Source organism: Alligator sinensis, unplaced genomic scaffold (assembly GCF_000455745.1).
Source record: "Alligator sinensis unplaced genomic scaffold, ASM45574v1 scaffold1174_1, whole genome shotgun sequence".
In the NCBI taxonomy this organism is placed as follows: domain Eukaryota; kingdom Metazoa; phylum Chordata; order Crocodylia; family Alligatoridae; genus Alligator; species Alligator sinensis.
In genome coordinates, this window is record NW_005843020.1 from 167,634 (window position 1) to 194,169 (window position 26,536).

At 42.5% G+C, this 26,536-nt stretch overlaps 1 protein-coding gene across 1 annotated transcript in view; it reads right to left on the minus strand.

Moving 5' to 3' along the window:
- The window catches only part of LOC102370752 (serine palmitoyltransferase 3), a 127,700-nt gene that overhangs the window by 31,942 nt on the left and 69,222 nt on the right, over positions 1-26,536 (minus strand). Inside the window, exons 6-8 of the mRNA XM_006036792.1 lie at positions 25,877-25,970; positions 8,955-9,060; positions 66-285 (exon numbers count right to left, since the gene is read on the minus strand). Coding sequence (XP_006036854.1) covers positions 66-285; positions 8,955-9,060; positions 25,877-25,970 — 420 coding nt within the window. The remainder of the gene's footprint in view (positions 1-65; positions 286-8,954; positions 9,061-25,876; positions 25,971-26,536) is intronic.

Sequence of the window (26,536 nt, forward strand, 5' to 3'; positions counted from 1 at the left end):
GAAAGACAGCAATAAACAAAATGGATGACATGTTTTTGATGTTAAAATAGAATCTTTCGAGTTACCTTCCTGCCAGCTATGTATCCCCCAGCTGCTCCAAAGCTTTTGGTGAATGTACCCATCAATACATCAACATCGTCAGGATCCATTCCAAAATATTCCACAACTCCTCGGCCCGTTGGTCCCACAGCACCGATGCTGTGAGCTTCATCCAAGTAGAGGTAGGCTTTGTACTTTTTCTTCAAGGCAACTACTTCTGGCAAGCGCACAATGGAACCTTCCATGCTAGGGAATGAAAGAATTGCTAATGAATAATGCCCAGATGCCTTAATATTCTGCTCCCTTTAAATATATGATGGAGTGCAAGGTGTGTACAATACAGCCTGCTTAAAGGTCAAAAGAAATGTGAAGTCAAATATACACACTGGCTGCTATCCAGACAAGTATATAATAATGCATTACAAAAATGCAATTCATAGATCTTTGCAACTCTGGGCCATACTTTGGTACCTGCTTAAGTCCTAAACACCTCTCTGGCAACATTCTCAGGTAATGGGTCCTGGGACAATCAGCTCTGAGTTGTAGGAGAAGCATAGGGCTAGCAAAGATAAGAGCTCAAGACAGGAACACTTTTTTTCTGCTCTTCAGAATGGCCCCAACCTATTTCTCAGGTAGCTGCCATATCTTAGAACAGCCCTGGCCCTTGGAGCTGGTAGAACCTGGGAGATACAAATGCAACTTCCACCATTGCTTGTCCTCTCTGCTCCTACTTTGTGCCTTTCTGGAGATGTGTCATGTAATATATGACAGGGCAGGATCCTATTATGTGCGTTATGTCCCTCCCACCAATAACTGAAGCAAATTAAATATTCTGTGTTCATACATTAGTGGCACATGAAGGGGACCAAAAGAACACTTGTGGTAGCTACATCAATAGGTTAGGTGGACTTGAAGATTTACACTGTAAGCTGAACCCTGAGGAGACAAGTAAGAAATCCATTTTAATCTGAGGAACATAAATTATCCATATAATTGCAGTAAACACTCTTGATGTCTTGAAAACCTGCGTGAGATGGCTGAGGAAGCTTGTCACCAGCTATCTTCACATGTACTCAGTTATCAGCAGAGTGAATTAACTTTGGGCTCTTCCACTAGCTGGACTGGGTAGGTGGGATGGAGGAGGTTAAAGTGCTAATTCAATGGAGGCCAACCTTTTTGGCAGGATTTGGCTGCCTCTTCCCCCAGTGCTCTTCTGATCCCCTTCCCCTGTGTGATCTGCTGCTCCGCTTTCTGTTTTCTCCCCTATGCTCCCTCACTGATTTGCTGCTTTGCCTCCTGCTCCCTGCCCTATCTGCCTCTGTGTTGCCTGTCCCCTCCCTGATCTGCTGCATGCTACACATAGAGACTGCCTATGCCACTTGTGGCATCCATCCTACAGGTTAGCCACTTTTTGCTTGATATGTATTTCCAAGGTATTCTGAGGGTAGGTCCCTGGCTTAGATGTGCCAAAGTAAATACTCTAAGACAGTTCCCTGAAAAAGTTTGTCCTCAAATCTAATATGCAAATAAGTATGTGCTGCCAGCACAGCTTTGCCATGTTATTTATTTTGATATAAAACTATTTTCTGTTGCTCCTATGGATTTTTTCCACTGACAACATGACACTGCATTAAGTAAGTGAGGAGGCAGAAACTGAGAGTGTGACAGAGTGGTAAAGCAGCAGGCAGGCTTTTAGAAAAATCATCAAAAGTTTCCCAATTCCCATCTTTCTCATGGTCAAAACTGGCATCCTGGGAAGGCTTTAACTAAATCTCAGCAATACTTGATATGCCCACTGTTCCCCTATCAATATCAGAGAGTACAATAAAATCAGTGGATATACTACTTTACAGGGATGTTTCAGCTAAAATGACCATAAGTGTACTCATTAAGTATTTTCACATTTAAATTGACATCATCAAATTTATTAGCCCATGCAGAAAAATGGGGGGCAGCTTACATGTCTGTCCAAGTTATTGTTTTGGCTTGTTTGGAGACTCAGGCAGACAACACTGCACACAGGATGTTCATCCTCAGAGCTTTATGGGTTACAATCTTAAATTAATAATAGAAAATTTAGCTTCTACTGTATAAATCAGCATGAAATTATACCCAGATCCTTAGTTAAATACCCTCTACTAGTGGCCACAAGGTTTTAAATTCTAAGAGACTATAATGAGGATAGTGTAGTCACTTCATGTAGACCCTTTCTAGGGTGGCCATCATAAAGGACATTACAGTTTTCTGCTACTCTGTCCTCTGCTGATACAAAAGCTGACGCCTTTATGTCCTCCATTTTTCTCTTCAAGAAGAAATATAGAGGACATAAAGGGATCTGGTTTTGTATCAACAGAGGACAGAGGACAACCGGACTGTCCTCTGTGATGGCCACCCTAACCCTTTCACACCTGGAACAGAGGACAAAACCACCAGAAAAGTAAAAGGCCCGTTGATCTCAGAAGGATTCACAACATGGGAGGGATCCACAGAATGGATACAATACTGATGTCTCCATGAAAGTTTTTCTATGTTGTCCGGCTAACATGCTTCAGTCCTCTAGGGACTAAATGCCAGTTCATATCCTATGCTGACTCCTTCCTTGGCCTCTCTGCTGACTTTCAGTGACTGGGGAAGAGTGTCTGTGATGCAGACAACTGTTTGGTTAGAACTGCACTGAGACCAAATTCACTTTGTGTCGGAGCCTCAGAGAAGCCCAAAAGGAAGGCGAAATCCTTTGGTAAGCATTGATTGAGATTAAATTTAAACCAGGGATCTTGAGAAGAAACTAAATGTATACAGCTCATGTTGGTAGTGTTGTTCTTGCATAACTGCTTGCGTCTTTTGTAGCTCTGAAGGTTTATAAGAAGTAGTCTGATGAAGTCTGAACATTTTTTGTGGGAAGGGATCCGTTTATAAACCACAACCTTTATCCTCTGGCCTCAGAGGTAGGACAGAGCTCCACTGCCCAAAGTAGAATTATAGACATATTTGCTTGGAAAGAACCCTTAGGAAATTACGTAATCTAATCCTCTGCTCATGGCAGGATCACTGTGTCTAAACCATCTCGGAGAAATGGGGAACACGAGGAGAATTCTGGGAAGCAATTGGGCCTCAGGGAGCCAAATCCTGCCTCGAGGAGCAGAGCATACACGTGGCCTGTGCAGACCAGCCTCTAGACAGTGTAGACATAGTCCTCCCATTGTGGTGTGATGGGATGGGGTGAGTGAGGCCACAGTCCTGCCTCCTCTTTCTTCCCTTTGCACTGTGTGCTTCAGGGAAAATCAAAGACTATAACAGCAGAAGCCCTCAGATAGGTTGCGCAAAGGCTGTGGCAATAATTTTGTGTGCCATTCATTCACGGCTGGTTGCTTGCCATAATCAGGCCCCCAAAATAAAATATGCTATTAAAAGATGAGGGCCTGTCATCTACACGAGTGAAACAGGAAACAGGCTTTGTCACAGAGTTATGTTACTTCTGCAATATTGCGTCAAATCCAGGGCAACTGAGTTCAGCTCTGCCCTAGCTGAGATCTGCACTGTTCTTTCACCTTATAATTTCTGAAGTGGTTTTCCTCATATGGTATCCTCTCTCTCTTCTTCATAGTCCCGTCACACAGTGAAGCTGTGGCACAAAACTGACCTATTTACAACATTGAACCTATTGCAATAGTTCAAAACCTGTTCGGTTTATGCCTGGGATAAATTTTCCTTTACAATACAAGGTGCTAATCCCATTACTGACAATGTTATCTACTCTGCAATGTTATTGAAGTGTTAACCAGGTTATATAGTCACGGAGCTGTAAACACGTCCCCTGACAAGGCATGGTACAAGGATGTACCAACTACAGAGCTTTGGGCCTAATCCAAATCCTCTGAAAGTCAATGGATTCTTCCCTTAAACCCTCATGGTATTTTGATCAGCACTTTGGAAAGAAAGACATGCTCCCATGGGTTACCTAGTCCTCCTCACCATCTTTACTGGCTTATTCTCTAGAGGCTGCTGAGTTTAAAAATAAATATCTCAGGGAGCTGGCCTTCTAACCATATAATCAAGTAGAATAGGGGTGGGCAATTATTTTGGGCGGAGGGCCGCTTACTGAGTTTTGGCAAGCCATTGATGGATGGATGACAGGCAGCCAAAGGCAGATAGATATTAATTTTCTAAACTTTTTAGGCGCCCCGCGGGCCAGCTAGAATGGCCGGTGGGCCGGATCTGGCCTGCGGGCTGCATTTTGCCCACCCCTGAAGTAGAATGAGGCATTTTTCACAGCATCATTCATTACATAGTCAGAAAGACTGATTTTAATATTTAGCCTACCATTTTATCTTTCATAATTACATAATACAACTCTGATAGATAACAAAATCTATTACCAGTCCTCTACTCTTTGATGACTTATCCTATGCTCTTCTTCAAACTGCAAATAAATCTTTCCTTATAAGTAAAACCCTCTGGCCCCATTCCTCATCTGATCTTTCACAAGATGCATACTTTATATTCATGTCAATCTCTTACTTCCAAAATATACACAATAAATCTTAGTCTTTGCTTTTAACATTATTTTCTTTGGTAAACTTTGCACATGGTGGTGTTTAGGAGACTTGACACAACCGTCTCTATTTTGTGGTTTACAGCACTAGTTTAAAAAGTCAAATGAAATACCATACGTTGAACCGTTAGGAAACAGCCACTGATTGATTAACCCTTTTTGCTGGTCTGTGGCCAGACACTTAAAACATTGCCTGTTTTTCAATCCCTTGGTCCAATCACATAATAGCAGGAAATAAAAAAATTGTCCCAATAGATTGCCTAGGGTACTGGCACTGAATCCCGCAAAATTTCAAGTATACGTGAAAATGCCCTGGATGAAATCCAAATGTTCAGAGAGCCACCCGCTGGCTTGTATGGAAACATGCTCAAAATCAAATTAAAATGGAAATTGAAAAAAAAATATGAAAAAATCATCTTTTTGAGCACTCCATGTTGCCCTTCGACTATTGCCCTGGACTTTGGCTCGTCTAACAGAAATGCAAGTATGTTACAAGGGAGCATGCATGTACCAGAAACTGATTGAGAAAGCAGTAACTGGTTGATCTGAACTGAAAATGGTAGATGCCAAGGAAAACATTAGCTAGAATTTAAATAATAGACATCTGATTTAGCAAGTCAGTTTAATTTGCACCATGGACACTGCCAAAACTTGGTCATGCTTTTTGTACTGGGGACTGATAGTCATGTGGTCTTTCTGTATTTGGAATGAATATGGAATCCATTTACTCTCATGCTAATGCAGGTTAAAAGCCAGTTTTCACTAATAGTTACATTTATCTTTGCTACATTTTCCTTTTTCAGATGTTACATACATGCATACATACATAAATGGACACTTTCCTCACTGTTTAATTTACATGTAGCTTGGATCCTTCACAAGTTTAGGGGCAAATTTCTGCTTGCACTTAGGCAGGCTTTGGTTTGGAAACACCCATCTGAGTTTTTTTAACATCCATGTTGGCTAGCAATAGTTCTTTTCAAGTTCTGCCAGATGGTAAGCTTGGGTTCATGCACAATGTAGCAAAGGAGAACTCTTTAACATACCCATACCATAGCCCAAGGGATTGCTTGAATGAAACTGAAAGAAGAATTTGGCTTTTAACATCAGTCTCACCACCAGAAGACCATGGTGTTATATGTAACAATGTTAAAACAATAATGGAAAGTTTTAAGTTTCTCCTGAATCCCTGGAAAAAGTATCTGTGGAAGAAGCTTCCAAACCAAACTTGCAAATCAAGATGCTTTATTTTGACCAAATAATTTCAATTCTATATACGAGTCATCTTGAAGATCCATTTCTTTAGAAACCCATTTAAAAAGACATCATATGACCTTAGCAAGAAGGATCTGGTAATATTTCTCCTCTTCTTCTCCAGTATGGATACAGTGTTAATGTACCACTGGCAAAACTTGAAAAGAACTAATGCTAGCCAGCATGGGTGCTGGAAAATCATATTGCAAAAACCATAGCTCAAGAAAGGAAAGAATCAGAATGAGAGGAAACAGCTCAAGCAAAGTGTAAAAGGAGGCAATTCTAGTATGTCTTTCCTTACCCTTTCTTTGCATTTAAAATGTTGTTAGCTGTATGCTTGTTTGGTCTATTTGATTTGCTAATCTGTGCAAGCAACAATGACTATACAGTGCTTCAAGGACAGGTAGATATTGAGTACAGCCAGTAATGCAATAATAAAATACAGTGCCAGTATAATGGGAGTTTTCTCTCAGCCCACAATAGAACTGATTTGCAATCTGAAGTAGGAGCTTTGACTTCTGATTTGCTCACATCATTCAAATGCATAAAGCTGATTTAAAAACTAGTTAATGTGTGTACCAGTTTCTTTTAAGGTAGTAAAAAGGAGTTAAGTTTTTTTATTAGTTTCTTATTTTATGGCTTTCACTTGAATGGAAATAATCAATTTTGAGGTGCTAGGATGAGATTAAACTTTTTAATGCAATTGGAGTGAGGCACCTTTCTTTTTTGACTGCCTGCTTCAAGAAAGATGTCTAGCGGAGAGCAACAAAAATGATTAGAACAGGGAAAGTATGGCTTCTAAGGAAAGGCTGAAAGAGCTTGACCTCTTTAGTCTGGAGAAAAGAAAACTGAGTGGGATTTGATGACAGCCTTCAAATACCTGAAGGGTGATTATAAAGAAGATGGAGGTAACCTTTTTTCTGTGGCTGTAGGGAACAGGACTAGGAGCAGTAGCTTCAAACTGCATCAAAGGAAATTTACATTAGAAATAAGGAGAAACTTTCTGACTATGAGGGTGGTGAAGCATTGGAAAAGGCTACCCAGAGAAGTTGTGGAATCATTATCCCTGGAAATTTTCAAGAGGAGATTTGACAGATACTTGCCTGGGATGATCCTGCCTTGAGCAGGGAGCTGCACTAGATGACCACATGAGGTCCCTTCAGCCCTATGATACAATGAATTCGTATTGCAAGTCCATGGCTGTTGAGTGCTTAATTCCTTTAGTTTGTGGATTTTCTATTTTAAGTGACAGACATTGATATCGTCCACATTATGGTAATGTTAGACTGATGTAGCTATGATGATCCAGGAATAATGCAGAAGCAAAGAATTTTGGGGTGATATCGTTTACTGGACCAACTGTGTAATTGGGATAGAGTTAGACAAGCCTTTGAATGCAAGACATTCTTCTTCAGGTCTTGCATTTGAAAGCTTGTCTAACTCTATCCCAACTATACAGTTGATCCAATAAAAGATATCACCCCCCAAAATCCCTGCCTCTTGCATAATTCCCTTAGGCACGCTGACAATCCTCATCTAAAATACTAGGACCTTACAAATTAAAATTTTACATGATGCCTTTTGCTAAGCAATGAGAAAGATGGCTCTTCTATTGTCCACTTGAAAAACTCTTTTGGAAAAACAACAGGAGATTTAACGAAATTTAAGCTCAGTGTCTTGTAAATGCAAGATTGATTAAGTTGCAAATGCCAAAACAAACTGACATAGTGAGTTTGCGCAACTGTTATGCCTAACCAGCATGTCTGTCTCTCAAATTTACTGTCACTTTCCATTATTGTTGACATATGAAACATAGGATTTAAAACTGACTAAATCACAGCAGCTGCAGTTTTTTTTTGTAGGCCATGTGACTGACAGGGGTATTTGTCAGTAAAATGTTGGTGGTCCACTTAATTTCTGCATGATCAAAAGTCCTTAGAACTTTGCTTTCCTTTAGCTGGGCCAAGCTATGTTTATTTGCAGTTTTGGTCTGTTTATTCTGGCTGAAAGGAGATGTTCAGCCTGCTTTGGATCAGCTGATCTGCTGCTAAACTGTTTCAGTCCTGAGTGACAGGTGTTTAGATAAGGGCTCATTTGTTCTCTGCAGCAGCTGCCACATGATACACCAAAGAGAAAATGCTGATGACCAGGAAGTAATGACAATACACGAACAGTAAATGCATCATAATGAAAAAGGTAGCTAGCCGGACTTATTAAATATCATAATTTATCCCACTGCTGCCCAAAGTTGGTGCATCTCAGTGATGGGTAAAGTGATCTGTATTGTGTAGTGCTTAATGCTGACTTGCAAACCACTTGGGCATCCTGCAGGATGAGGAATGAGATATAATACAATGCCACATAACTACAAGGCATCATTAACAGACAATCCTAGACAAACTCCTTAAATTACCTTTATTATGCACTGTCTGCTTATATGTGAGCACTGGAACAACTGCGGCTAATTCCTTTAATGTCAGTTTATACCCAAGCCCAGATGCCACTCCATTGGACAGTGACACCAAGTGGAGATGGGTTGGTTTCACCAAGGCTGACTTGTCTTTCTGTGTTTGTATTCTGCTTTCTGCCTATAAAAGCTGGCATGCAGAATCCATACAATAGCCAGGCCAATATCTTCTTTTGATGTAGCAGTCTAGAGAGCTGGTCTCTTTAATCACTCTACCAAAGGTCCTCAGCTAGTATAAACTGTCATAGCTCTATTGACTTTAGTGGAGCTATGATAATTTTCACCAGCTGACGATTTGCCCTTTGTATTTATATGTCAATCCCCCTTTCCCCAGAGGAACGAAGAGTGAAAATCAATATTCAAAACTACATGTAGGGGACCAGACTGGAGTTGCTTCACTTACACCAAGGCTCAGACTGACCTATGCATTTTTTATATAAAGCATCAAAAGCTGAAACTGTTATTATCTGATTCCCCTTAATAATAAACACCAACAGCTTTAGCAAGGCCACTTAAGATCCTACTATGACATGAGCCAATGAAAAATACCCCTCTGTATTTCTAAGTCAACCCCAGTTCCTGTTTAATTATATAGGCCTACTAAATTACAATGGAGTGTTCATTTCTAAAATGTCTACAGACCTGTAAATGCCCTCTACAAGGATAAGGATTTTTCTCCAGGCTCTGTGGCTTCGAGGCTGCCCATATACTATTGCATCCCTCAGGAGCTTCTCAAGGCTCTGCATATCTTTATTTAAAAAGAAAAGAAAGGAAAGAAGCATTAAACAAAAGGATTTTTAAAAGCAATCATTTACTTTTTCCCTGGCCACTATTTAATGTTTAGGACATGCCTCCTGATTGTAAACTTTCTTTGTAAAAAAATCACAGCCTCAATAATAGATTTAAGTTGCCTGAAGTTTAAACTCAGAGACGCTACAAGAGTTTTCTACAATAGTGCATCTTATTTGAGGGAAAAAACCCCTTTTCTTCAAGCATTAGAAACTGGTTGTATCTGCATTTAAAAGTAAGAATTCAGAAGAGCATAGGGCATTTAAAAACAAGAATTCCTGTGAAAGCCAGTGAGACACGTCTACATTTCCCAAATCCTCTTGAGAATTCCCCCCCCATGAGGGCAAGCTGGCAACCTGGCTGGCTGGATATTCACTGACTTACTCTGTCTCAGAATCTGAGTCTACATTCTCTGCTTACCACACAGAAACAGGAAGGACAAGAAAGAATACAATTTATATGCATTCTGCTTCCGGCCAGAAGCACCTTCCCCTTTCAAGCACAGCATTGTAAGACACAAAAGTTACCATCATGGTAATACACTTGTCCTAAAAAAGTTAAGATTTGAAACCTATGAAACCTAAGGTTAAGATTTGAAACAAAGAATAGTAAAGATAGATGTATTAAGAAATGTTCAGTTATAACTGTTCCAGGCCATGTTAACCAAGGTGTTAAAATTAAATATTTCACTAGTAACCAAACAGAAAAACCAGAAGGGCCTTTTGTTATGATCAACATACACAAAAGCCAGAGAACTTTATATTTTTCTTGAAATCAGAGGTAAGGCTTATTAAGCCTACTTCAGTTAAGTGGCTTTGGGTCAGTTCCCAGCATCATCAGTTGCTTATGAATAACATGTGTTTCATCAGCAAACTCTTGGATTTTATCCTATGAAGCACAGCATAGTGACTTGAAGAGGAATCTCGTATTTTTCTAGAAAGAAAGGGTGTGTGTCTAAGTGAGTGCAAGAGAGAGAAATACACAAACTGGGGTACACTTTTTGAGTCAAAAGACAATGTTTTGATGAGGCTTAATGTAAAAAAGCCTTGAGCGGTGTTAGCAACATTGCTGCCTTCTCAGGGGTTGATTATGGATAATGATGCTAATGAGATAACTTTAATAAAAGTGGAATGGCAGACACTGAAATACAGAAAAAAAAAGAAAATGGAAGCATTAAGGCTGTTGCACAATTTGGCTTTTAATAGAGATTTGGCTGAAATCTGATCAATGTTCTGATATTAAGACTTGAATGAAACTTCTCAGAGGCAAACGCTTCTTGTACATGGCAGGGATCTGAAAACACACATTCCAAAATGCCTTGAAACAGCACCTGACATGGCATTTTGCTTTGTTCATTTTGCTTTTTCAGCTGCTGCCAGAAGTTGCAACAAGGTGATACAGAAGGGAAGGGCCAAATTCTAGCCCCCACCCCCATGCAGTGGGGTCTCCATAATTGCTGTTGCTTAATGTGGGGTACAGCTACATCTTTGCTGCTATTCCTACCCTATACTGTGAGTAGATATGAGTCCAAATTTCTGGGGCAGATCCCTTCCGTATTTGGGAGAAGGAATAGATTTCAAAGCGTGAAACTGCACCTGGTCTGAATTTTATAGGTTGCCCTTATCCCTCATGACTAGTTGATCCAAATACTTCTGAATGTGAGGTGTTTAAAATGCAAAGCCAGATCTGAAAGCCACAGGACACATCCTCATGTTTATCTTGGATGTTTACCATGAATCTGGAATGTGCCAGGCCCCACAGCGCTATTGTAATTTTAACTGCTTTAGAACTCAGTGACCTTCACAGTAAAAGCAGTGGATGGCAGTCGTGTACTACTGGAGACTGTCAGGCAGTAGAATAGAGATCACTGACTGGGCAAGTATTTGTATACAGCCAAGAAAAAACTAAAAAATGAATCACTGTGCTTGGGAGAGTACCTTAGGTCAGTTGCTAGAAGCTGGCAATGATGGCCTTCTAAAGCTGTTGGCAATGTTTTTGCATTATTCTATCCTAGAGCTTGAGCAATTTTTGTAACATTCAGCCATGTGATTTTAATCCATAAAATACAATCCACCCACTTGATGCTCCTCAGTCTAGAAGAGGGGTGTCAAAGATTCAGCCTGAGGGCCAGATTCAGCCTGTGGAACTATCATTTGGTCCCAGTGCTGTCCATGATTTTTGAGTGGACCCACAGGCAGCATGTGGGGTGTGCTGGATGGCCCCAAGTGTCACATTCAGGACCTGCTCTGTGACCACACTGTACACAGTGCCCATTCCAGCATGAACAACTGGTGCCTTCTGCCACTGCGGGGGGGCACCATAGCAGGTAGCAGTGAGCAGGGACTGCCCGCAGTCACTGTCCATGCTGTTGGCGGCAGCGAGTGGGGACCACCTGCAGCAGCCAAGAGCCATGTTGGCGACAAGGGGAGGTGGAGGGGGAAGGGGTAGGGGGTGGCAACTGCCTGCAGAAGCCAGCAGCAGCTTTGGCACCAGCCAATCTCAGGGGGGGCACGTCCCCCCACTATGCGTCAGCTATGCATTCCAGTGTGCATCCGCTCCATGCTGGATCCAGTGTACATCCCAGAGTGCATGCACCACCTGCATTGTGGCCCTAGAGTAGCCTGGCAGGAGTGGCTGGAGTGGGCACTGTGTTGGCATGGTCCTGGACCAGCCACTCTGGGACATGTACTGCATGCTGTGCCTGCTCCAGGACATGCACCAGCCTGGAGTGGATGCATGTTGGAGTGAGCACTGTGTGCAGTGTGGTCCCAGAGCAGCCAGAGTGGAAGCTGCAGGTAGTACTGTTTTAGAGCAGCTGTTCCAGGACCATGCAGCCTGTGGTGTCCACTCCAGTTGCTCTGGGGCTGTGCCACAGGCAGTGCATGCTCTGACCACTCTGGGATGTGTGCTGGATCTGGCGTGGAGTGGTCATGCACTGGAGCCAGTGCTAGGTGCAGAACTGTCCTAGAATGGCTGGTTCTGGACATGCGCTAGATCTGGTGTGTGGGGCTGGCCTGTGGGGTCACTTGTGTGGCCTGTAGGGCTAGAGGAGCTTGACAACCCTGGTCTAGACCGACGTCATGCAAGCACCTACTCTGGACACATTCAAGATGCGTTTGGATGATTATCTTGCTGGGGTCATCTGACCCCAGCTGACTTCCTCCCCGTTGGGTAGGGGGCTGGACCAGGTGATCTCATGAGGTCCCTTCTAGTCCTAATATCTACCAAATCTATGGAAATCTTTCAAACTATGAAGAACAAATGAGCAGTGTGTCTACATCTGGTATTTTTCAGCTCTCATTAAACATATCACTCAGTGTCCCTTAGTGAAAAGTGAACTCCTTCCTCACGAACTCCTGTTATGTACATGCAAACATGATCTGTTCAGGTAAAAATGGTTTCTCATAAGGCAAAAGGAATGACAGGATGTTCAAGAGGACTTGGGGGTACCATGCTGATGTAGCAAGCCTCATTGTTTGTTTGCACACCCACATCTGTCTGTTTCTTTGCATCCACTTGTTGTCTCTTTTCTTATATTTCCATTCAAAGTTCTTTGAGGTCAGATCATATTGTTTTGTATTTGTAGAGCACCTATCACAAAAGGGTCCTGGTCCATAACTAGGGTCTTGTTTATTCAGATAAATAGATTTCTGATGGTTGCCGTACCATTAGAAACTTACAGACACTACTAGAGATCTCAGTGGGTTGACTCAAGGTAATCAACAATGGTATTTGCTGCCCTGTTTATGGAGGTGAGCCATTTTACCAGGCACTTTAACAGAAAGAGCAAGAGGTCCATGAAACAAATTGACTCAATGTTAGTACAGGAAAAGAGGAGTAAAAAAAGATTACTCAGTACCCAAGCTTTCTCATTTGTGAGCCTTGAGGAAAGGAGCTTCTTTAATAATTGTCACTTTCCTTTTACCAGAAATGATTAGACAAGGCAGAACTACAGATTTATACTCCAGCAGGTTGGTGTCACTATGGTTCCTAAGAAGCTGTCCTATTATTCCTCATCTCATTTGTATAGGCCACGTATGGCCTGGGGCACCTGTACATACAAACACATCTACTGCCACAGCTATTAAGGGAAGAGACCTGCCCTCTTCCCTCATGCAGTTGTGTGTGTTCCACTACACACTGTCTGTCCACTGACCTACCCTAACTACAGCACTGAACACCACATTTTAGGTCAGGAAGAAGTATAACTCTTGATCAGATTGGCATAGACTGTTTAGGTTTTTTGTTCCTTCTGGAGCATGGGGCATAGTCCTTGTCCTAGGACCTTCTGAACATATTTTGACTAATAAGGTTTCTGTCATTTCAGTGGCAGGATACTAGAGGTATATTTGCCTCTTTTGCTTCTAATCTGTGGCATATTATAAGGTATTACTGATATTTCAGATATTGTCCCTTGTAGCTGTGGCTGGGAGTGGCAGTTTTGGTGATTCTGTTGTTTAACAAATGCCTGTGAGCCCAGGGGACTTGACTTGGTGGTTCAGTGTACTACGGATAGTCCTATTTTCCTATATACTAGTGTGTCTCCAACATGACTAACCCCTGATCCTCTACTTTGCAGCACAGCAAATTTCTATGGTACCGTGCTCTGTGGCACAGTGGAATTGCCCAGAATAGAATGTCCTCTGAATTGCATTCTAATGCAGCAAAATTGTCATTGTCATTGTCAACCTTTGTCATTGTCAACCTTTAGTGGTTGTATGACTCCTGCCTGGCTCTGTCTCTATGGTTGCCCTCCCTTAATTGCTTTCCTGCCATGCCTTGTTGTTATCAAGGTTAAGTAAGGGACACTGCCAGCAGGTCTGAGAGAGAGAGAGAGAGCCTGAGTCCAATCAACTCCTCAACAGGTCTCTCCTGAACCTTACTAGTCTCACTCAGCCTCTGTGCTAAATAGGCCCTTTTGGCCTGGCGGTGCTCCTGGAGGGTACCTATAGCCTGAAGGGCAAATCGTGTGGCTTCTTTCCTCCCCTACACCATGACCCAAGTCTTGCAGGTGTTACAACTTCCACTGTTTGCTTCCCTTATCCGCTCTCAGGATTCTCAGACCATCTAGGTCCCTCTCTGCCCTATATCTTTGGGTCCTCAGACCCCTAGTCCCTCCTGCAGTCACTCTTCAGGCTGGGGAACCCTCTGTGCCCTGCTCAGCTCCCTTCTCTGGGCTGAGGCTCTATTCCCTTGTCCTCAATCCCCACTCAGTCCCTTCACTGGGCTGGGAAATTTGCTATAGGCCTTGAGTTGGACTCCAGCAGGGCTCAGGTACGGGCTTATCTAGCCTAGCCCTGCTGTCTTGGGGTTTGGTGAGCCTGAAACCAGCCCCCAGACCTCTTGGACCAGACCTCCCCTTAAAGTGGCAGGCACTCCAAAGTGCCCTGCTACAAGTACCAATATAGCAAATCCTAGATTTGCCACTTAGAGTGCCAACAAATCCAATAATTCTGTTTCAAATTATGGAAGCAGTTGCTCACCTGAGTTCTGAAGCTGTAATTGCTCTTTTGCCATCAACAATGCAGTGAAGATGACACAGTTGTCCTCTAAATGGCAATCAAGTACATAAAAGTTCTTGATGCATTTAAATTAATTGTTTAAACTAATTCACAGTGCTCACTTGTACTACCAAAAGAGCTGAGCGCCTGTGGTGCTTTCATATATTGTGAGGGAGAAGTTGCTGTCCAGTCTGTCTTAGCATTTGTCCAAGCAAACTGAATTGTTTAACACTTATCTTCAACTGACATTGCTATTGCCCTGCAACATTAGCATTTCTGAAGTGAAAGAACTGTAGTGCAAGAGGGGCTATACAAACTCAGCATAATAGAACAAAAAAGTGGGGGATGGGATTTTCAAAGATGCAAAGGGAAGTTTGGGCACCCATTTCCCACTGAAAGCCAAGGAGTGTTGGGCACCTTGGCTTTGTTTGAAAATCTCACTGAAAGTACACAAATTAATTTGATTTAGCAATGCGTTCCATTTAGCTGGACTGATGTCAGAACTGATCCTGAGACAAGGCAGTCTGTTCACATGTATGAGGTGGGGGTAAGACTGGAAATTCAAGTTTTCCTATCACACCCCTACATATACATGGAGACAAAGAAAGAGGGAGGGAAAAGGATAAAGGAGGGAGGGAAAAGGATAAAGGAGGGAGGGAAAAGGACAAAGCCAAAGACTTCTGCTTTGAGCAGTGTAGTTACTGTAGGCAGTTACCATGCAACTCTTTAAATTAGCAGAGGTAGGCATAATTTTCTAGGACGCTTTCTAGATAGTAAGATCTGTTGGGTGCCTGTGTATACCCTGTAGATGACATACCCCTAGGTACCAATGACTTCCTTTTATTAAATTGTTAATCCATGAAATACTGTCAGGATGTATGGATCTGTTTAGAAAAACACTAGGGAAAGGAGGAGGAGGAGTTGAACAGCATGGGCCCAAGCAGGCAATCATCACTTACTGGGCCACATAACTATTCTCTCTTCTCTGAGTGCTGCTTACATGAATCCCCACTGATAGCAATTAATAAGCAGTCCCCAGGTCCAGAGGAAAGGGTGTCAGAAGTTTTACTTGAACAAATGAATGAAAATGCTCCAGCCTTGTAACTCCCCTACTCCAGCTTTGCTATGCCTCATGTGGCTGTTAGACTGTCAACTCTCAGAGGAGGCAGAGGTTCTGGGTAAATTACTTCTACAACAATTAGTTTAGTAAGATCCTTAGGCATGACTTCAACAGAAATAATAATAAACATTGCAGGGTGTTTTTTCTAAAGGGAGCTTGTGATCTGGCAAGCAAGTCCAGGTTATGATGGAAAGCTTGACAGAGCATTACTGGAGGCTTCTGCATGGGCAAGACTGTTCTCTATTCACACCTACATCAGCTGAAACTTGACACACAATGTCAGCTGAAACTTGGTGCTTTCTTTTTTAATATATCTACTACCCTATGCTCTTCCTTCCCCCCTGTTTTGTCTACTATAATTGTCAATTTCTTTTTCCACTTACTTTCTCTCATAAAATATACACCCACATTTTTTATTGTAAAATGCATTTTTCCCAAAGTAATTCCATTTATATTTCCCTCTCACTCTCTTATGATCTCCCTTTTCCTATACACACTGAATTTGGAAACCAGGCATCTCATAGCCATCATGCCTTCAAGTTTCTCCTCACATCACCTGGAGCAGGCTCTGACAAGTAGGAGCTTGATAAATTTGAGGACTCCCAAAACAGAGCTGACAGCTGGAGGGAGAAATGGCATTTTGCTCCCTGCTTTCACCCACCTTTATGATACTTCCTGGGTTGCAGCTGTGGAGTTGTGCATCTCCTGAAGCTTTCACTCCTGCAATGGAGAGTCAGTCTCTCTCTCTCTCTCTCTCTCTCTCTCTCCCTCTCTCTGATGTGCTACTCTTCCTGGGATATAAAAAGTCCTGGGAATAAAAAGTTCTAGTGCAGTGGTTGTCAAAATTTTAAATTTAAGGCACCCCTCAGACAATGCCAACTCTTAGCTATCACTTGTTTTTTGACTATGGTAAAATAATAAAAGGCAGGGTAGAGTTTCACCATATAGACTAATTAAATCAGAGATGCATAAGCAACAGGTTGCTTCATCAGATACTATTATAGATACAACTCTACTCTGCCTTCTGCCTGATTTCAGGCTAACACAACTAATTACCTCTCCGCTCAAAAATAATATAGCAATTCTTCTGTTGCAAAGAACTCAGAGCGTGCCTATACCTGTGCTCTGGGTGGGGAGGGGCCTTTTTAATTAAAGTGGTTCCCTGACATCTGGTCTAACTAAAAGGGCTCACCGTCACGTATAGAAGTCTCCCATGTTTTAAAATGGCCATGGGTGAGCTTTAACTGAAGGTCATTCGATGAGCTTCAGTTAAAGTGCCCCTGTGACCATTTTAAAACACAGGGGGCTTAATATTGTGATGGCGAGGTGATGCTGGTGCATTCTAATTAGAATGCAGAGCAGATTTGATTAATCAAGTCTACTCTGATGCATTCTAATTAGAACGTGAACCAGCATGTCTGTAGACAGCCAGAAAGACCACAACAGGGCAGAAATGTTTTGACCCTCTGGATTCTTATTTGAAGAGGTTTGTTTTATGAATCATATGTAGGTGCTTACACAGTTAACAGGATGTAGCACCCTGGTCAAGAATCACTGTTTTCGTGTCTGTCTTTGTCGTTAATGCTCCTTTTTGATTCCTTTTGTAAGTGGGAGGTTATTTTTCAAATAAAAAAGGCTAGAATATCCTCCCCCACCCCAAATAAAAGCATAGCTTTTGCCCAATTTAAGAGCACTTACTGGGAGAACTCCCTGCTCATGTTTGGCAAATCGTACATGGGTTTTCAAGTCAGAGAGGGAGAATACAGCTGCAGCCTGCTTGAAACAGGATATGTCTGAAAGCGACATACACCTCAGTGCGACAATCCTCTCTGACACAGGGTCTGCACGTGCCATAGGGAAATAAGAACTGCCAGGACGAATCAAACCACGGTTCTTCGATGTAGTCCAGTGACCTGTTTCTGACAATGGCTGGCACCAGATGCTTTTGAGCAGCAGATGTGAGTGTAATTTGCCTCCGCAGGAGGTTACCTCCTGCTCTCTAATAGTTGTGAGAGTAGCTTGCAACTCAAGCATGCTGTTTTATACCATTCCAAAACTCCTTCTAGACTTAACTATTGCAATTCTGTATAAACTTATTATACATTATGATGCATCCCTTTAAAGAAATTGCCAGAATCCTGTGGATTAATATAAAACACCTCAATGAAGTATAGTGCACTGGCAGAAATGCATTATGTGCAGAGTTCTGAACAGCACTTGCCCACGGTACACAACTCAGTCACCCTTACAATCACTGCCCAATGAAGACAAAATGTAGTATTATACTACTTAAAACTAAGAATGCAAGACAATGAAGTTGAGCATGATTAACAGGCAGTTCTTTGTTGGACTATCAATGCAGAGATTTTTAAACAAGTTTTTAAATAATATTACTTCTCAGTACCTGTAGCTTATCCTCCAAGTGAGGATCACAACATTATTGCAAACTGTCACTAGTGCTTAATTTACATATGTAGTCACTGGGGTTCTTTGTGCAAATGCATGCATGAACAAATAACTAAAATTGCAGCCACCCTCAGGGCCTGACTTGCTATAAACAACCACCTTTATACGTGTGACATAAGTAGAAGACTGCTTAACCTGTCACTAAAGCATAACACTCAGTTTTTAAACTTCCAGCAGAGCGCTCGCATCTGAGACAGGGTTCTTTTATAGGTTAGTCCTTACTGTGCAAGTTCAGCCCCAAATTGGAAAAATCAACAGGCACTGAATGCAGAAAGCAAGTCTATGCAAGGAGGGATTCCTATATACACTAAATAATTTTACTGAGACCTATGCTTGCATTTGGGGCCCTAGAACATAAGACTGGGTGGGACCTCTGGGTCCCTGAGTTCTTTCCTTAATTACTGAAGACAATCAGGTCATAAAATCCATAATTTTTTTCTGCTCAGTTTTAAAATAATAGAAAAGTAAGGCTTGAGGGGACCTCAGGAGTTCATCTAGTTCAACTCCCTGCTCAGAGCAGTCTTTCCTGACTAAAACACCTAGGCAATGTGTATCTAAAAACTAATCTTTAAGCTACTTAGGTTGTTTGTCTACCCAGCTTCTACTGCTCCTGCAGTTCCTATGAAAGCTTGTGCATCTCTGATACAGTTGTCTATAAGGTGCATTGCTATCCTACCTTTTTTACGCCTTTCTAGAAGTGTATACAGCCTATGGACAACAATTAGAATGGCCTGGGAAAAAATCAGATGAAAGTGTATTTCCAAGTGGGCCTACTTTCTGCTGAAATGGTTACTGGGGACCAAAAAGCTTGAAGGGAAGGCTTATTGGGGATATCTTCCCAGCAGGGGCTTCCTGAGCATGCCCTGCCCACCTGCTCCTATGCTCCAAACTTGGAAATGCACCAGTGAGCCTGGAACTTGCAGCCAGCTCCTCTTGAGACTTCAGAGTGGTGTGCTTGAAAGCAATCCATTAGGGAAACTCCATGGTGGCCTCACTGATGTACTTCTGAGTTTGGAGCAGATGGTCAGGGCATGTTTTGGAATGTCCCAGCAGCGACATGCTATTACCACTGTGTAGACCTTGTCCCACTAGCTCTTGTTACCGTATGTGACACCTCTGATGCTCGCTGAGGCTGGGAAAGGAACACTAAGGGCCTTGTTACACAGTAAGTTTTGTCAGCTTCTGGAGCACTTAACCCATGGACTGGCTGCATGTTAACACCTTTTAAGTGGCTTAAAGCACTCATGATTCATCTTTAGAGTATGACACTCCAGGGCAGGATTATCTCCAATCCGCCTAATTTTGTTCTTGTTCCATTGCTGTGTGGCCACTTCCCACAGCTGTTCTGCCCCAGTTGAAGTCCTCCAGTATCCCAGGATGCTCTGAGCTCCGAGGGGCCCAATCCTTTTATCTTTGGAGCTCAGGTGGCACCCTCTGCCCTGGGCCCTGCCGGTGGGGGCAGGCGCCACCTGAGCTCTGGAGAAAAAAGGACTGGGCCCCTCAGAGCTCAGAGCGAGCGTGCTCCAGGGCTGCAGGCCTGGAGCTTTCTGGTCTCGCTGAAACTGATACAGCAGCTCCACATGGAGAGCAGGGCTGCCAGGGCTTAAGCCTAGTAGCCCCGCTCTCAGTGCAGAGCCGCTGTGTCAGTTTCTGTGAGAACAGAGAGTCACGGAGAAGCTGCTTTCCCGGGTCTTTTTGGTGTTGGTGAAATTGACACGGTGGTGGGTCTGTTCTCTACCCAGCTGGAGTAGCGAGCAGGTCCTGCTCCTAGTCCTGCCTCCTGCTTACCAAGCCTCTAGTGCCAAATCACTGTTGTGCAGGTGAAGGTCAGTCGAGCAGGTTTTTCACCTTACTGTGTGATTACTCCATGAAGACAAACAACACTAAGCCTATTAACAATTGTTCAGCTTACAGCATAAGGTCGAACAAGGCCCTGAAACAGACAAACAGGATGAACGTTCCAGTGGTACAAGCTTTCACTTCTTATGGTATGAGTGTCATGGAACTGGAACAAAATAAAAGGGGAAACTGAAGACTTTATATCAAATATCTCTTATCAACAGAAAAGCTGAGCTCCACGCTACCTTGGTTAGGTCTGTGTGAGCTGCAGTCACAACAATGTTGTCAGCATAGACATAGTTGAGAAATAAACTTACCTCTATTTACAGTGAAAGTCAACTGAAGCAAATCAGGACTTTTGGGATGTGTCCAGAGGAGCACGCATGTGCAGGGGCACATGTTTCCTGTGGCATAAATAGCAGTGGTACTGATTTGTGCCCAAGGGCATGCCCCTACATGCACATTCTGGTGCGTGCCAAATTATTCCAGGTTGGGTTGGGGAGGCTGGGGCCAGCACCTTACCTGGCTGCCCCAGCAGCCTTACCTGGTTTCCTGGGGGCCTGTTGGTGCAGCAGCAGTGCTGATCTGGCCACACCAAGCCTGGCCAGTAGCCAGAGCATTGCTCTGTTTCTGGGTTGCACGCTGCTGCCACATGCACCACTTTTCTTGTGGCATTTTTTTTGATACCAGGATCTCCCACTGTCAACTTTTGGTGCTGCACTGCAGATTAGCAGCATGGCAAATGGGTGCATATGGGCCACATGCAGTTTGCAGCACCTCAAACAGCTTTGAGGTGCCACAAACCATGCATGCACACATCTGGATGCATCCTTTTATGCATAGGCTCTTCAGTGACCCTAATTTTAGGAGGAAAACATTCCTTCAGCTGCATTTACAAGTGAAACTGGAAGACCACTAAAACTCCCATCCATTCTTAGCAGCACAAAGGGTTAATGAAAATTCTGTATTTAGACTACCCCAAATAATTTTAAAGGATCCAAAGGCAGGTGGAACCACTGTGGCAGGACATCATTTGTTTTAGGGTTGAATGGGAGGGGATCACCAGCTGGAAATTTGTTTCCCTAACGTTCTCCAGGATAGATTGTTTGTATGGTTCTCTAGGCACATGCAGATGTTCCCAGGAATTGATCTATGATCATGTGTATTGCTTTAAGCCGTGTGATTGTAGATCAGGTCCCAGTTGTTCACACAATTGCCAGTACTAATTGCTGCATCAAGAACATGATTTAAGTAAGATGGGGTGGGGGAAGAGGCTTAAGGGGTGGGTGTGATTGGGGAGGGGGGAATCAGTGAGTCTGCAGGCGGGAGGGTTTGGTGGCTAAATTAGCTTGGTCAGGGTTTGGGGGGAGCAGAGGAGGGATAGGAAAAGTGCAGCCCCTGTACCACCTGCAGCTAGCTTAGGCATGGGTTACTCAGGTAAATTAAGTTTAGATCAGGCCAGCCGTTTTTTTTTTGCCTGATCTAAATTCCCCCAAAAGTATGCACAGTTCACCACTTAAATCACTCTAACTAGGGTTTGGTTGATCTAAGTGTAATGTCTGCATGTACCCCCTATCTCCCAAATAAGTCTGTAGATTAAAACATAATAGCAAAGGGGAAAGGATTACATGTTAGTAGTTAGAAGTCTACATCTGTCCATGTTTGTCCTGTGGGTTGTTTAAATCCAATTGAGTTCAGGATTGTATATGCACAGTATCTAAACTAAACGTTGCTGTTACCAATTGGTCTTCAGCTTTTAAAGCATTTGATATTCCAGTAATTGTGGAGGTGGAGGAAGGACATGAATTTCTCAGAAAGCATGACCTTTTTGCTCTTTCTTATTTGGGGGAAAGGTGTAGCCAATGCCCTTATTTGCTTCACTATTTATATAACATGATTCTTGATAGAGAGGGTGGATACTCAACACTCTTTGTTCATGTTTTCTCAACCTTATTCAGGAAGTATGTGGTCTAGGAAATATCCCACAGTAGTGTAATTCTTCCACCCCCAATTTGATAATTAATTCTCATAGCCAGCAATTAACATTATTTACAGTAGAGAAAGTATGTTTTAGTCACAAGGGAGCGGACTATAAGGCCTTTAACCCTAAGTGCTACATTTACAGTGGGGTAATAATAGGTCAAACTGTTCATTGATGTAACTTGGCACAATGCCAGGCACAAAAAGTTAGTTCTTCAATGTGGCACCACCTGGAGTTGAGCCAAGTTATACCTGCAGAGAATTTGGCTCCAATGTCATATGTTAGGAGTGACTTCTTGAAGCACCTTTTTACAACCCATTCCTGTTTACCTTCCTGGCCTATTCTTAGCACCTCTCAGAACTCCCTCACTGGCTTCAGTTCAACTATTTGCTCTGGCAGTTTCTTGGTGAATTAGTCCACCTCTTCACTGGAAGGCTTATAACAGGGCTCTCAATATGGCAGGCAGTGATCGCACCCTTTCCTGAGGGCTGTTTGCTTTGATACATCAGCCACAACATAAATCGGTCCCTGTGCCCTTCATCACTTATCTCCAGCTAAGCAACAAAAAATATTACAATTTCTGAGTGAATTAATGCTTATGAAAAATCTTGAATCAGTAGCATAACTAGGAGTGGGCAAATGGGGTATCAGCCCCAACTGCTGACCTAAAAGGGGCATCAGAATGATGGACCTTGCACAGGGGCAGCAGCAGATATCTGCGTGTGGGGAACCTGCACGATGACAACAGCAAGTGTGGGGAGCTCACATGGTGACAACAGCTCCTGTGTTTGTGTTTTCAGAGTCAGGTGAGAGTCTCTGGTGCTTAGTGCAACACCCCCTTCCGCCCCTCTCTCTGAGCTTCTCTGCCCAGGATACCAAAATTGCTAGTTATGCCTTTTGTCTTGAATATACTGTACTTGATAACAAAATTGTTTGTGGTATTTTCTTGTTGTTTATCCACAGAGGCAGTTCAGCATGCAGAAGTCTACCCAAACCCCCTGCAGTGTGACTGGGATTGATTAGTTCCCTATTTCTAAACATGTGAATGCAAGCAATAGTAAGGTCTAACGTTTTGGGGGGAACAGGTGGCCTGGCAGCCTAAGCAGCAAGATCTTGATCCAGCAAAGCACATAAGTGGATGCATCATTGGAAGCAAATGAGTAGCACTGCTGAAGTCAATACAAACATAAGTGTTTTGGGAATTTGGGGCTCAGTCTTTGTATGTCTAGACAACTTGAAGCAATAGGTTCAAACTTCTGCACAAGTCTGCACAAGTGTCTAAGACTATTTATTCCACCCTACTTAAGTCCCTGGAAAAAAACAGACAAACAAACAGGTGACTGTTTCCTTGCTGCAACTTGGTTTGTAGGCTGAGATGAAAGTGTGTTACAAAAGTCCACATGTTACTGGATTTCCAGAGACTTGAATAGATGTGATAGTATCTTATTCAGAAGCTGAAGTGCTACTTTGACACCCAAGGCTAATAGGATCTGTCCCTATATCTCTACGGTAGATAAACAGAGAGCTTCTGAGGTGTAGCAGGGCAAGTAAGCACCTGGGGCAGCTGCTGACGCATGGAGCAGTGCTGGCTTCTGCCATGCCGATTGCTGAAATGCGGTCAGCTGCCACTATGGCAGTAGCGGCTGCTTTTAAACACCACCTGTCACCCCTGAAAGGTGGTGCCTGGGTTTGCTGCCCCTGTCATTACCCCTCAGTTAAGCTACTGGAGAGCTATATACCTACAGAACAGTATAATTAATCTGCCACTCTCAGGGCAGTGCATATAGTAATAGCAAATGATCAAATGGGGGCCAATTATTAGGAGATAATAATTGAGGAGGATGGACAATGGCAAGGAATTGGAACAGCAGCAACTCAAATCACAACACCAACCTATTGTGTAGGAGAATTAACTAGAGTTTACTATAGAAACTTGTGGATAAGGTTCAAGACTTATAGTAAGAGGGGAGCAAGAGCTGATACTCAGACTGTAGGAGGGCTTCAAAAGATTCCTGCAGTTCCTTTATGAAACTTATTGTCTAACTGGAAAGAGTAATAAGCCTTAAACTATTTGAGATAGCCTGCTATCAGATACAACTAGATTGGCTTTGGAGAATGAAACTCTAAACCTAAGGAACAATGAGTTTTACAGAAACTGCCCTGATGAGCTGTCACCGATGTTTGCAGAGGTGCCTAAAGGAATTTTCTACATTTTCCATCTGCATGTTTGCGTGTGCTAGTCTAGTTAGCTACTGCCTTTTTGTTTTACTCCACATTATTTACGAAGACTATCAACTATGATTTATCACAAACCCACCACCAGCTGATTGGACATTTACTTGCCATGCAGGGGAGAAGGAATGCTGCCTGGTGGTTGTTCACCAACTACTCAGTGGTTAAAGTGGTCAAAGGAAGAATGTATCCATATATGGGTCAGAAACCAAAGTGGCATCTTCACTGCTTGTCTGGGTGTTGTGAGCTGAATGCACATTCCTTGAAGAAACACCTCTTTGAATTCTTATGGGAAACAGAATTAAATTATCTGGGATGGAATGCAGTTATGTGTGTTCTAGTAAATGACAGACCAGGAATAACACCTATCTGGCTATGTACACACCATTCAGTAAGCTAAACGATGATAACGTGTTATAGTCTACTATATACTTACAGAGTTAATGTGTTGCATAGCTATCATTGCTACACTATCAGAACTTCAAGGAGATGTCTATTTAGGGAATGTGCATTTAGCTCCCAACTCCTGAACAAGCAGTGTAGTAGTAGTTTTTTGGGGTTTTTTTAACAGATTTTGCCAACACAAAACATTAAATAGGCAATAAAAAGTATATATAATTTTTGCTCAGAACATGCAGTAAGATTATCCATTCTACCAGCTGACAAAAATTAAAATAGAATATAGTGTATTATAGCATAAAAGAAAAGATAAAATGAAGGTGTAAAATAGAACTCTCGTTTTTGTTTTAATGTTGATTTTTGGCCCTTATACTTAGAGCAAGTAATGCAAATACATCTAATGAGTATAAGACAGGCTCTGAAGTGTTAGAAATAAGCCAGATTTTGATAGTGGCTTCCCCGCCTTCCTTTATTAGCTCAGTATTTAAAATTTCCCATTAATAGAGAGATCTGTTTCCTTTTTTAATACTACCAAAACCAAATCATTATTTGTGGTCTTAAGTCATCTACTTTATTTTTCCTATAAGAGCATGTTCTGTCTGAATAAGGGGTCTGAAATCACTTGTCATAACAACCGAAGATCTCATTGGAGCGAATCACAATCTAGTATTGGTCTTTCATTATTAGTGACCAGCTGTGAAGATGTCATTTTGGTTTTTGACCCATGTATTAATACATTCTATTTTGATGAATATTTAGGAAGAAACTTCTATCACAGCCAACTAAATATCTGAAAAAGCCTGGCAGGAATTTAGGGTGCAAGTCCCTTCCCAAGAGTTAGCATACCTCTGTTTGTACTGACCTTGGTGGAAAGAGAAGTGAGTCAATGCTGAGCACTTTTTGGTGCAGACTTTCTATCATCATCTTATTAAAAAAAAAAAAAAAATTCCAGAAGTGTCCAGCAAACTAAAAGCATGGGGTATGGTGAGAAATATTAGAGCAGTTCTGATAATTAAGCCGCAGCCTGGCACTGGATATGGTTTTTGTTTGAGCAGCTATCATTATACATATTTAATTTCCCCCCTCCAGAATTCATATATAGCTTGGAAGGGCTAAACTTTTTACTTTCAGCAAGATGTTCTGCCAAGTAACTGATGGCAAAACAGCCATAAAGAGTAAGCAGTCTTATGTGGCTGGAACATCTCTGCCTCTAAACATTGCCAGCTTCAATACTCACTATTGTGTTTGAAGACTCTGATGGTGGCACCTGAAAGTCTTGCACCAAGAACGAGAGATGTGTGGTTCAACTCATCACTTAAAATGAGGCATCCCTGTGGAGAAGGATTACAGAATTTTCAGAATCCCGGGTGTATATCACATGACTGACTAACCTGCAACGCTTAAATGTGAAGTGGAACATTTCTTGAATTTGGGGATGCTTGCACTCCACATTCTGTGCCACACACATATATAGATCTCGGCATCAGATTCTTGCATGTTCTCATGTCATGCAAAGGTGCTCAATGCTCTTTGTAAGTAGCCAGAAGTGACTTACGAGGGGGGAAGTAATATTGTAAATTCAGTGGAGCTGGCTCCCGTATCAGTGGCCTCTACTTCTTGGTGTGTTGTGGGAGAGATGCAGGTGGTGTAAAATCCCAGACAGGACAGATGCTAGTGAGGAAATAAACTACTGTTCATTAGGTTTTATTAAACTTATACTGGGATCTGCGGAGGAGGCATATTTACCTATACCAGCATTCCACCTCTTATGTGCCTGAGCAGAACTTGGGCACAGGGGAAAATGAGTTCGTCTTTGGTACACATAGGAACAGATGTGCATGCGTGCACATACACAGCAATAAGGACTTTTCATCTCGTACACATATGTACATACATG